The sequence below is a fragment of the Nelumbo lutea genome, chromosome 4 (genome assembly GCF_056320005.1).
Source record: "Nelumbo lutea isolate HS-2025 chromosome 4, American lotus-T2T, whole genome shotgun sequence".
Classification (NCBI taxonomy): Eukaryota; Viridiplantae; Streptophyta; class Magnoliopsida; order Proteales; family Nelumbonaceae; genus Nelumbo; species Nelumbo lutea.
The window spans coordinates 39,025,400-39,037,833 of NC_142687.1; the positions used below are offsets into that span (position 1 = coordinate 39,025,400).

At 37.8% G+C, this 12,434-nt stretch overlaps 1 protein-coding gene and 1 non-coding gene across 2 annotated transcripts in view; both read left to right on the forward strand.

Annotated features, from left to right (window-relative positions):
* LOC148855315 (branched-chain amino acid aminotransferase 2, chloroplastic-like) overlaps nt 1–10,445 on the forward strand; it is a 58,497-nt gene extending 48,052 nt beyond the window's left edge. The window contains exons 9-10 of the mRNA XM_088983433.1: nt 8,915–9,027; nt 10,074–10,445. Of these exons, the coding sequence (XP_088839559.1) occupies nt 8,915–9,027; nt 10,074–10,191 (231 nt within the window). The 3' untranslated portion in view covers nt 10,192–10,445. The remainder of the gene's footprint in view (nt 1–8,914; nt 9,028–10,073) is intronic.
* Nucleotides 886–988, forward strand: LOC148855316 (U6 spliceosomal RNA). Its single transcript, XR_016096443.1, has one exon. It is a non-coding gene; the product is annotated as a U6 spliceosomal RNA (small nuclear RNA).
* Nucleotides 10,446–12,434: the final 1,989 nt, after the last annotated feature.

Below are 12,434 nucleotides of genomic sequence, written 5' to 3' on the forward strand. Positions count from 1 at the left end.
GACACATATTTACTTGTAGTTCATTCTTTAATTCAAAGCTAATAAAATTGGATATGTTATCAATCAGAAACTATAATCTCAGATATTCTATTGTCTCTTGGATTTTTTTGAGTACAATTACTGGTTCTGTGAAAAAACTGGATTGATGTTTGGTAGTTCCAAGTTTCCCAGTAAAGTTTGATTTTGTTCAAGTTTCCCAGTAAAGTGGAAAGATTCCACCAGGAGAAAAAACTGCTTTTTCAGATTTTAACTTCCTTAAAAGCATTTAAAATGTTTTAAAACTGGAAGGGAATCCAGTTTTCTAAACCCTTGGTTTTCATTTTTCTGAAAAACCAGAAGAACCAGTCAAAACCCGGTGGAACTGTTAAAAACCAACAGGGTTTCAATGGTCCAACTGGTTTTAATGACCAGCCTACTTCACTAAATGCACATATATTTTAAAATGTAAGTCATCAACACTGGTGATCTACTCCAAAAGAAGAGACCCAATACTTGCTTGTCACCTCAGTGGTGTGTTTAGCTAAACAAGGGGCAGTTAATTCCCTAGCTGACGATTTAGCTAAACAGGGGGCAGAAAGGGATTCATTGTTTTGGGCTAAGCCAACATTAGTGTCTTTGTATTTCTTTTTTCCTTTCTTGAAGCTCTTTGTGACTCTTGGAAGATAAGTGTGTTTGTCTTCCACTTGTAAATTTTCTATTGATGAATTAATGAAAGTGTTATTGATCAAAAAAAAAAAAGACTTGAACCTAAGATCTCATAATTTTATGTGTTAGCACCAAAACATCAAACCACAAGTAACGAGATGTGAACCCTAGTCATTTATGCTAACAAACAATGCCTTAACCATCTAGCCACCACTAACATTTAAGTTATAAATTTAAAAAGTCTCTTTGGAGACATCCGGTAAAATTGGAACGATACAAAGAAGATTAGCATGGCCCCTGCGTAAGGATGACACACTCAAATTGAGAAATGGTCTAAATTTTTTCTCTTCAGAGGGGGGAATCACTCTGATTAGGTCTACCCTAGCTAACCTTCTTGTTTACTTCCTGTCAGTGTTTAAGATTCCCACAAAGGTCTCTAATAGGGTGGAATAATTAATGAAGGATTTTTTGTGGGAACTAGGAGTGGAGAAGAAAGACCATAGGGTGAGTTGGGAGGTCGTAGCTAGAAGCAAGAAGCTAGGGGGGCTTGGGATTGGGAATATTAGGAAAAGAAACATGGCGTTGCTGGGGAAATGGTTGTGGAGGTTTCCACTAGAAAGGGACAAATTGTGGACGAAGATAGTGGCTAGCATACATGGGTTGGATGAGAATGACTGGGATCTAGGAATTATGGCAAGGGCTACAACTGCTTCCCCTTGGAAAGCCATTCATGATCTGCTTCCAGTTTTCTCCCCTTGGATCAGGTATGATTTGAAATCTGGTAATCGAATAAAATTTTGGGAACAACCTTGGGTTGGGGACTCTCCTGAGGGACCAATTTCCCTCTTTGTATGCTTTGTTAGATTTGAAAAATGAACCAATCTTTTTCTTAGTTCCTTCTGATTCTACTTCTGGTTTTGGGTGGAACTTGGGCCTGAGAAGGGCAATTAGGGATACAAACTTGGGCTGTATTTCATCTCTGCTAGCCCTTCTTGAAAATGTTTTCTTGGACCCTAGTAAGGGAAACACCAGAGTCTAGACCCCTTCCTCCTTTGGCTCCTTTTCTTGTGCTTCATTTTTTGGAACTTTAGTTCAGCCTACTATTCCTCTTGAGTTGTCCCTCCCTGTTAAAGAGATTTGGAGTAAACCAATTCCTCCTCGGGTTGGTAGTTTTTGTTGGGAAACTTTCCTAGAAAGAATTAACACAAATGACTTGCTTCAAAGAAAGATGCTCAATTATTGCTTACTTCCCAATAGGTGTAATCTTGGCAAAGTTGATGGGGAAACGGGTTACCACATTATGGTTTCTTGTCCGATTACTAAAACTATTTGGGAGTGGGTCTCCCTTTTTGGATGTATTTGGAATCCCCCCGTGTGTGCAAAGCTTGTTCTCTCCTTCGTTCTTTAGATGGCCTAAGAAAAGATGGAAGGTTATGTGGAGAAGCATTGGGGCGGTAGTGTGCTGGTCCATATGGGAAGAGAGAAACCCACAAATATTTTCAGACAAGGAAAGAACCATGGAAAACTTACTAGAACTGATACACTTAAGGGTAGCTTACTGGCTGAAATCTATGGAGCTATTCTCAGATTATTCCATTGGTTGACTTGTTGAGAAAGTGGAAAGAGGTAGCTACCTCTGCACATCGTAGGAGGACCTCTAGGCCCTCTTGGTCCCCTCCCCCATCTGGATTCATAAAACTGAATTTTGATGGAAGTAGCTTAAGGAATCCAGGGCCTTCTAGGTTTGGGGGTGTGTTCAGGAATGAGGATGGGATTATTACTGCCATGTTCTCAGGCTCAATTGGAGAGGGTGACTCTCGTAGGGATGAGATTCTAGCAATTCTTGAAAGAATCCAAAGAGCAAGAGAATTAAATATCAGATGCTTAGTTATTGGAGGGGACTCAGAGGTGGTGATTAGGTGGCTGAAAGGAGACAACAGTAGTTTGTGGAGCTACAACAATGAAAAGAAAAAATTTAAATGGTTGAGTAAGGATATTGAGGTGAAGTACAACTGGGTGAAGAGAAGTGCTAACTCAATGGCTGATGAGTTAGCTAAACAAGGGGTGGTTAAGGAATCCCTGTTTTGGGCTAATTTTTAGCTTCTTTCTTTGTCCTTTTGTTGTTGAGGAGTTAAGATAGTTTACCTCCCTCTTTCTGTAATTAAAGCTTCACAAATATTATTCATTAATAAAGCTTATTGTTATCGATAAAAAAAAGTCATAAATTTAAAAAAAATCTATTTTATGTATGGTACACAATTAAGCACAATGGTATTTGGGAATAACTCTAAACTGACAGACCTTCCCATGGTCCATTGGCCTGACCTTATTACTTGGCTTGGCTGCTGTACATAAGCTGAGGTGGCTTATAGACAGACTTGTCTAATGCCCTTGCATCCAAGGTTTTAAAAGGCTAAAGGTGTAGTTGAGGCGTATGCCTCAAAGTTTAAGGAAAAAAATTAATTAAAGTTTGTAAATTGATGAAAATAACATATAATATACTAAATTAAAATAACATAAAAGAAGCTTATAAGCAATAAGTTTTGGCATTTAAGCATTAAATAAAATAATAACTAATCAACTAACAATTATAAACATTTTATATTTCATGTAAAAAATAATTTAGAAGAAAGGAAACAACTTAGTTGATTTGATCTATGTAAATAATAATAATGATAATAATAATAATATTATTACTATTGTTGTTGTTGTTGTTGTTGTTATTAAGAAGAAAATCAATTAGGAGAAGAAATGAGAAAAATAACAAAGAATTGATTTATTCAAAAGAAACTAAGAACTTGATTAGTCCTTTATTCAACTTTCTTAAGACACTAAGAAAAACTAATAGAATTTGAATTTTTTTATTAGTTTTTCATTTTTACTTTTTTTTATTTGGTCCATAATTATTGAAGTGTTTTTTCTATATGTTTTAAATTATAAAAATACATATTTTTCATTAAATCACTAATTAATCATTGATATTTGAGGCTTACACCTTTTTACGCCTCACACCCTGAGGCTTAAGGCTTACGCCTCATTTTGACAAAGGCTTAAGCCTCACATCAAAGTCGTGAGGCAAAACTTGTGTGCCTTGCCTCGAGGCGTATGCCTCACGCATCAAGGCTTAAGCCTTTTAAAACAATGTTTGCATCAGCTTACATCATGATACAAGTGCAATACAGGTGTCATGTGGCTTTGACCTTTGTCCATGGGCACAATTGTGCAGTACTGGTGTCCAACCCAAGCACCCAACCATGCTTCTAGCTTGACCTGCTGAGCATTTGTTGTGTGCCACATGCATGCCTGTTGATGTTAAGCTGCATGCATGTATGATTTGTTGCTAACTATATGTGTTTGCCATATATGCAATCAAATCTATCCAAGCTCCCATAGAGTGTCGAGCTTAACTGCCACAACTGCTTCTGTGTGGTGTTGCTATCTACCCTCAGCACTTGTACCTTGCCTTGCCCAACCCAACGCTTGGGCACCCAACCTGCTTGATGCTACTATCCTAGAGAGTCACCAATCACCACCTCCTCAAAGAGTTTGAAAATTTTCCAAAAGATAATATTAGTATATCCAAATGATCATATTTGAGTTATTTATGATTTTGTCATCCAAACCACCCAGATCATTGTGTACCCTTGCATAGGGATGTCAACAGGTCGGGTTTGGCATGGGTAGAGCTGTAAGTGGGCTGGCCGGCCTGGCCCATACCCTAGGGCTGTTCCGGGCTTGGGTTTTGAGGCCTATGGACCAAAACGACACAACCCATATATAATAATATATTTAATATATATACATATATATATTTTCAATTTTATTATACTATTTTATTCTAATTGTATTGTAATTTTTTAATTTCATTTTATTATTTCATATATAAACAATTATATACATCAAAATTCATATAGAATACAATTTTAAGATTTTTTTTTCAATTCCTTGTTCATTTTGTTAATTTATTTTAAGTTTTTTATCATTTTCATTATTTTTTCATTTTTTTTTTTTAAATCATGCCTCTCATGGCCTGGCTCGTGGCCCAGCCCAGGCCTGCTTGGACTCGTCCGTGGGCTGTGCAGGTATATCCCACCCAAGCCTTTTGCTAGCACGGCACAGGCAGCCCACAAAATTGTGCCGTGCTGGCACAACATTACCCACTTTACACCTCTAGAAATGGGTTTGCCTCAACCCCAACCCAACCCCCCCATGCTTCCACCCAAACCTGACCTGACCCTATAGGGATCAACCTATCCTACTCCGCTATGTTTGAATTGTATTTTTTATGACACATTTTGAAAACACAAGAGTCATTTAAGTTGGAATTTTTTTTTATGCGTTGCAAGGTTTCACTTTCTCCATAGTGAAAGAAGAAAAACCAAAACAAACATGAAAAACAGTCTTAAACTTAAGGCTAGAGGTTAGAAGTTGACCAAATTACAATAATACTTTTTATATGTCTAGGGTATCATGACTCAGCAGGGCGGTCAGCCAAACCCAAACCCGACTCGGGTTGAAAAATCAAAACCCTAACCTGACACTACACCCTAAAAATCAAATCCCTATCCCTGCACAACACTCACCTAAGTCTTTTGGATGTGCAAAACGCCTGTCATGTGGCATGTTCACATGCCAGCATGTGCATACACCTTGTGCCATTGCTAAGGTGCTTCTTGCCCAGCCATCAAGTCTGACATTGCCTCGTCTTTGCTTGGATCAAGTGCATTTCATCTGCACAACAGTCCATGCACCATGTGCTAGAATTGAGCACCCTGTGCTCTTCCTTGTCCATGCCAGCATGCTACTTTCCAGTTTAGGCCTGTAGCCTGCACCAATGTTATCAACCTATTGTTGATCTGTCTGTTGGACTGTTCAACTTGTCGTCCAGTCATAATACTGGTTTGGGTTAACCCCTGACCCACTAAAACAAAATAACTATTGGCTTGGTCAAGGACCTGGTGGGGTGGGTCGGTGAACCATTGACTCAGTTGACTAGGACAATGGAACAGTGTTGATCATTTTCAAGTAAATCAAGCAACTTGATCTCATATTTAGGTTTATAATTTTTTATTGACACTTTGACCAAAAAAATTACTGGTGTCCGCATCCCATATTTATTACCCATTTTCAACCTTCCTCTTTCATTTGTGCCTTAGGGTTTCAAATAGGCTCAACTTCATTATTGAAACTGTTCTTTTAAAAAAAAAAATTGAAGGGGATTCTCAGGTGGTAATAGGCTGGCTCTCAAACCCGGATGCTGTCATTTGGGGATACAGAGACCTCATCGAAAAAGTGAAGTGGCTAACTAGTAATATGAGAGTGGATGTTAAATTAGGTGAGCAGGTCGGCAAATACTATGGCTGATTCTTTGGCAAAACTTGGGGTTTCCAGGGAAGATCTTTTTTGTGCTACCTTGTAACTTGTTTTAGTGATTTGGAAAGCTGTTCTTTACTAGTATGGAGAGGTCGCATCTTGTGCCTCTCCTTGGGGAGCTGGTACTTTCTTATCCTTGTGATTAATAAAATTCTTTCAATTATCAATAAAAAAAATTGTTCTTTTTTTTCCATCACTAACCTTCATTATCATCAAAACTTAAGCCTCTGTTTTTAATGCCAATGAGTCAACAAAATCTACTGGTAAAGTGACCATTTTTTTTTCATTTTTGAGTTGGTAAAGATGTTGGTGAGTAGAACCTAGATCTGCCAGTACTATTAGCGCCAGGTTTTGTTGGATACACGCAATTCTATGTCAGTGAAAATTTGGGAGTTTAAGATAAAGAAGCAGGAATAGGTACAGAACCTTGGGTTTAAAGATGGGGAATCATGAAAGTTACTGTCTCAAGCATACTCTTTTGCTTTATGTTCCAAGAAAAAGGGCACAAAAAAAAAAAATCAGAACCAAAAGGGGCTGTTGGCATTCTTTGCTTTGTAGCTACAAATGTCCTGTCTAAAACTGTTCACCTCCACAATCCATAACCGACTCCGAGATTCCAAGCTCAAAAAATGAGACCTTGAAGTCTGAGGGGATTATAAAGCTGGTGTCCTTCCATAATTTTTACCTTCTTGAGATCTCTCTTTCTGAGAAGCTTGATGACCTGAACTGTGTAACTGCTGCTATTTCTAGGCTATGGAAGACGTGTACTGAGTCTGCATTGTAGGGCTTCAAGCACATTTAGGGGGCTATTATTTTTGTGGTTCAAAAAAGGGTGTGGTTGTGTTTCAAAGCCATGCCACCTCTTTTTGAAAATGAAAATATTGGTTTTGAAACATCATAGGTGTTTTGCTATGTATGGTTGTGGTTGTGTTTTGAATTACAGAACCACAACCGTTGTTCTGTTTGTGGTTCATTTTTTGGAGTCAACACATTGATAGCATCTACTGCCATTTAACTTTCATTGTATGGCAATTTGTTTATCATATGTGAACAACAAGATATAGTATGTTAAAAATGTAATATAATATGTGAAAATACATATAATATGTTAACAATTATATATTTTTTCATGTGTATAAAATATATATTGCATTTTATACAATATAGGAATATGGCCTGAGATACACAGAATCACTTGGCCACATCAGCCTTCTTTTTGAACCATGTGGTTGTGTTCAAAATTTTCTTTCATAGTGTTCAGTAAATAGGGATTTTTCTGGTTTTAGAACCATGGTTTACTGGTTTTAGAATCAGCAACAAAATGAAAATACCTTCTGGAAAGCTGGTTCTGTTTGTGAATCAAATGAAACACAAACACAACCACGGAAAGAATACCCCCTTAATCAGTTATCAGAACAGGGGTAATTGATGTGAGAATTGGGGTTTTTCCATCTTTTACAAATTTTCTGCATATATAACTATTATTTGTATTTTATTATAATTTATTATTTTATCTATGGCACCACAGGCTGACTCAATTAACCTGGATGGCTAAACCATTGGCCCACCACCTGGAGTGGAAAACAATTAAGCCTCAGGTTGGGTTTAGACCATGTTTGTGTATGCCTCGGCCTTTAGTCATGCACCTGCAGTGGTCTGACCACACCAATGCCATGCCAGAATGTCAAGGGTCTGAGAGTACCCTTGAGCATTGGATCTGATAGAAATTAATTTTGGTGGATGTAATTTGGGAAATCTAGTTCATTCTAGAGTTGGAGGAGTTTTGAGAAATTGGGAAGGAAATTGCCTAGCTCTCTATTTAGAGTCAGCTGGGTATTGTGATTCAATAATAGTGGGTTGGATAAGAAGGAACGGTGCAGGTTTGTGGAAATATAGACATAGACACAACCCAAGGAAAATTAAAATGCTGACCGCAGAAGTAAGAAGTGAATAATAACCTTCAGGTGGATTGAAAGATCAGCCAACAGTGTAGCCGATAACTTGACAAATGAGGGATTAACAGAAGTCAAATTTATTGGAATCTGGTCCTAAGAATAGGAACTTGTAAACACTAAACAGAGGACTATTATGGGTGGCTAGCTGAGGTTATCTACCTACCTTGGGGTACTAGGCAATTTACTATATATTTCTGAGAAGTATTCTTAATTAAAAGTTTCTCTTTTTGATAAAAAAGATATCACTACAGATGGTTTGGAGCTTTGGATCCTTCAATCTGGTCCATTTTATGCCTTTGATTTCCTTGGTGCAGTACAAACACTTTTTCCCTGGCCTTACTCTTTGTGCCATGTGCACAGAAAAGTAACTACATTCGTTGATGGCCAAGTTCTTTTGATGTAGCAAATTGACCTTACCTTCCCCATTAAGTGGCTATTTTATTTTTGTTTCCACAACCATGCCATTATTTAGTTCAACTAAGAAAGGATCATTTCTGTAACTTTGCAAGAAAAACTACCATTGAATATATGTTTCTTGCTTGTGTGATATATGGCTTCTTTGGAACCTAAGAGCCATTGCTTGGTGCAATAGTAAAATCTCAGGCTGGCAAGCTTGAGAAAATGGGTTTGAGTCTGAGAACGGCCACTGTGTGCCAAAATATGCTGAAGATTCGGTCTGTATCTAGTCCATCAAGTTGTTGGACAACTTGATGCCTGGCATGTAGAGCTGCAATTATCTATCTTCTTGCATATTTCTTATATGTTTCTGTCTTGCTGGTGGATGTATTTTAGTTTCTCTTCCTTTTTTCCTTCCATTTTTTCTCTCATTTTTGAACAAAACTTTTGCCATCTATTGTATTATCAGGTTTGTAGTTGTTTCAAGGATAGAAGAGAAAAAGGATTTGGCACTTGCTTTTCTATTGAAACTTAGTAATATGCAGGTTGAAGAGAGACTTGTATCAGTGGACGAGTTGCTTGATGCTGATGAAGTTTTCTGTACTGGAACAGCAGTGGTTGTGTCACCTGTTGGAAGTATAACTTACCTAGGTGAAAGGTAATCTTCTTCTGGCTCTGTTGGTTTAAATATTGTTTTTTGTTTTTGCCTTATTTGAGCTGATGGTAACTCATTTCATTGGAACCTTTTTTTTTACAGCAGTACTTTTATAATAAATGAACCATTTATATTTTGGAGAACCATGAATTGTTAAGTGAGAGATTAGAACTTCATATTATCACCGAGTAAAGAATTTTATTGTCTTGATTTCAGCTTATTATGAAACCTTCCTGTCAAACTTGAAAATTCTTCCAAGTTTTGTGTTTAGATTATAAGATTTGGAATTGAATTTGATTCCTGCATCAAATGACTACTCACCTAATGATCTACTTCTGCAAAATCAAGAACCTGAAGGCCTAAAAACCATGCTCTTCCAGATTCCACTTGTCTGCAATAATAGACCCACATAACAGAGTAATCCTGAGACACAGTATCAACACTATCAAGTCTTCCCCAATCCAAATACAACCTGAAAGTACTGAATGAGGAATTTTTGCAATTTTTTTTTTTGATAATAAGGAATTTTTGCAATGTTGATTTACTTTTTTGTTTTGAAGTATATTGTATTAATCCAAATAAGTATGAAGTGAAAGTATGACTCATGTATAACTACTTTCTATACAATAGAACTCAACAGAGCTAAAAAGGAAACACTTTAGCTACTTATGCTACGTATTGGTTGTTTGAGACTCAAAAACTGGGAACAATTCCCTGAATTTCACGTTTCTATGTATGAATCATGCCAAATGGACTTAAACTGCTTTCTGAGGTAAGTGGCAGTTAAATATTCTGGTATTAGCTTTTCCTACACAAGCCAAAATATTGCAAGAGAAAAACCACCACCAGAGAATTGTTCCTTTCTTCCCAAGCCCCTTCAAGTATCACGAGCATCAAATGACCTGCAAGGGAAAATAAATTCCAATGCCATGTGAAGTTAAAGATATAAGTTCTAAAATTTGTATTAGGACCAACAGACCTCTATCAAAACCAGATTTAATTATGGATTGACAATTGACTGACATTGTATGGTTTTCTGTATTTGTCAGGGTATCCTATGGAAAGACCGGAGTTGGTGCTGTATCACAGCAACTCTATTCCTCACTGACAAGTCTACAGATGGGGCTTGCAGAGGATAAGCTGGGCTGGACTGTAGAGTTAAGTTGACTATGGATTTCAAATTATGCAGAAGTCTCCTGAAGTCATCTATGGATGGTAAGGATTTTCCAGTTATTTTATTTAATCCAGTCTGTGAATAGCTATTTGGATTGGTTTTAGTATTTGTATTGTCATTGAATTCATAAATTACATATAGAACAGAAAGGAGTCAAAAGACGGGATCTTGGATTCATTTATTCTTTTGCTATGCGAATTTACACCTTAAGCAAATGAACTCAATCACAGATCTACTAGCCACCAAATTTTGTGTCAGCATCTGTTTTACAGCCAACCTATTCAGGCATGGAATATTTTAGTATATGTTTGGCATCAATGCTGTAGATACAGCACCGTTTTTTCTACTGATGTATGGGTTGGAAGCACTATTTTTTCACAAAACGGTGCCTTTTTTTGTTTGGAATTGTTGCTGCTAGGTAGGACGTTTCCTGGAGCAACAACGTTTTCCGTTTGGTACCAATGATTCAGGAAAAGTTTTCAGCACTGGTACCCATTATCTAGTGCCACGTCACTGCCACCTCACGTTTCTGTTGGCAGCAACGAGCTGTAGCTTCAGAAAACACCAAATTTGGCATTACTCCAAACCATGCCTTCCCGATTTCTAAGGTGTACCTTAGACTTTGGAATACCGTTTTTTATGGAAAAATGGTTTCAAACAAATAGGCATTTCCTGAACCACCGTTTTTTCTAACACGGAGCTGATGTGTTGCTATTTTTGGAGCAACGGCATCGATGCACGCGTAGTTTTTGTCTAACCAGCTTCTAAACGTCACTGATTTTTCAGTTTTGGGTGTCTATCAGATTATATCCATTGATTCTCTCTCAAAGAAAAGAGACTATCCACTGATTCCTATAAAAATGTTTACAGTACAGATGATATAAAGTAGGAAGTTTTCCTAAGAGAAGCATCCATACAAAAAATTTAACTCGATACTGGCATAGAAGTTTCCAAACTACGCAAGCAAAAACCTCTACGGGAGTATATTTTTCAGCAAATAAGTATTCAAAACATTTTTAACTGCCGGGTTTCCGTCCATCCCCAGGGGCCAGGACCAATACTCATTCACGTAAATATTTGAATATTTCTTGGGGTGTGGGACGGGAATAGCCTGTATTCTTTCTATAATATCATTGGGAAGAAGAGAAGGAAGCAAGTAACTGATAAATCCCCAGCATTCCGATGGATACAATCAGCTACATAAATAGGGTTATTAAAGCATGAAGGGCCCTGTTATCTGTATTCATTCAGTGATTTTCCATCCGCCTAGTTATAAGACCAAAATTTTGCATTTCGCCCATCACCTATTCTTCTCCTAATGCAATTAAAATTAAAATTTTCATGTATCAGAAGTTGGATTCATCCAAGGTACGGCAAGTTAATTATGGATGGATGAAAAGTAGAGTAGTCGTATGTCCAAAAGTTACAAGTATTTGTGGTTGGGGATTGGTTTGGAAAGAGTAAAAATGTAAGTATGTACAGTACAAGTATATACAAAATACTAAAATAATATAGAATACAAGGTTTTGCAATCTACATATTTGTATTTGTAATCCTTCCAAATCAAGCCTAGGGAAATGAGCCAAATGACGTTGATTATGGATGCAAGAGTTGCCCAAGAGGCTAGAGTGCTGGCCAATCCATCCTTGAGTCAATTTGATCCATTTCATTTATAAGAATGGTAAATAGTTGAATTCATTGGTCAACATTTTAAAGTCGCGCCATGATTTCAAAATTCCATTTTCTAATGTACTCATTTGGTATGTGATGAAGGAAGATTTGGCCTGACCTCGTAATTACGCAACACGTGGCAAAGGCAACAGCTCGGCACAATAGCGTGCCTAAGGCGCGAAGGAACCAGTGGTCTGAATTACCTACCAGCAGTCCGAAATTCACTATTGGGAACCCGAACTCTCCCTTAGGCCCCGAGCCAAACCCGAATTGGCCTGCCCTATGGCAGTTCGGAACACACCTCCGAACTGACCTGCCTTATAGTAGTTCGGGACAAACCTCACCGAACTGGCTTGCCTTATAGCAGTTCAGGACACACCTCACCGAATTGGCATGCCTTATAATAGTTCGGGACATGCCTCACCGAACTGGCCTACCCTATGGCAGTTCAGGACATACCTCCGAACTCAAGACTTCACCTCGCTCACCACTCCAGCACTTCGCCTCCAGGACACCAAACTGAACAAACCGTACCATGCCTAACATCAAGGAAGTTCGTATCCAG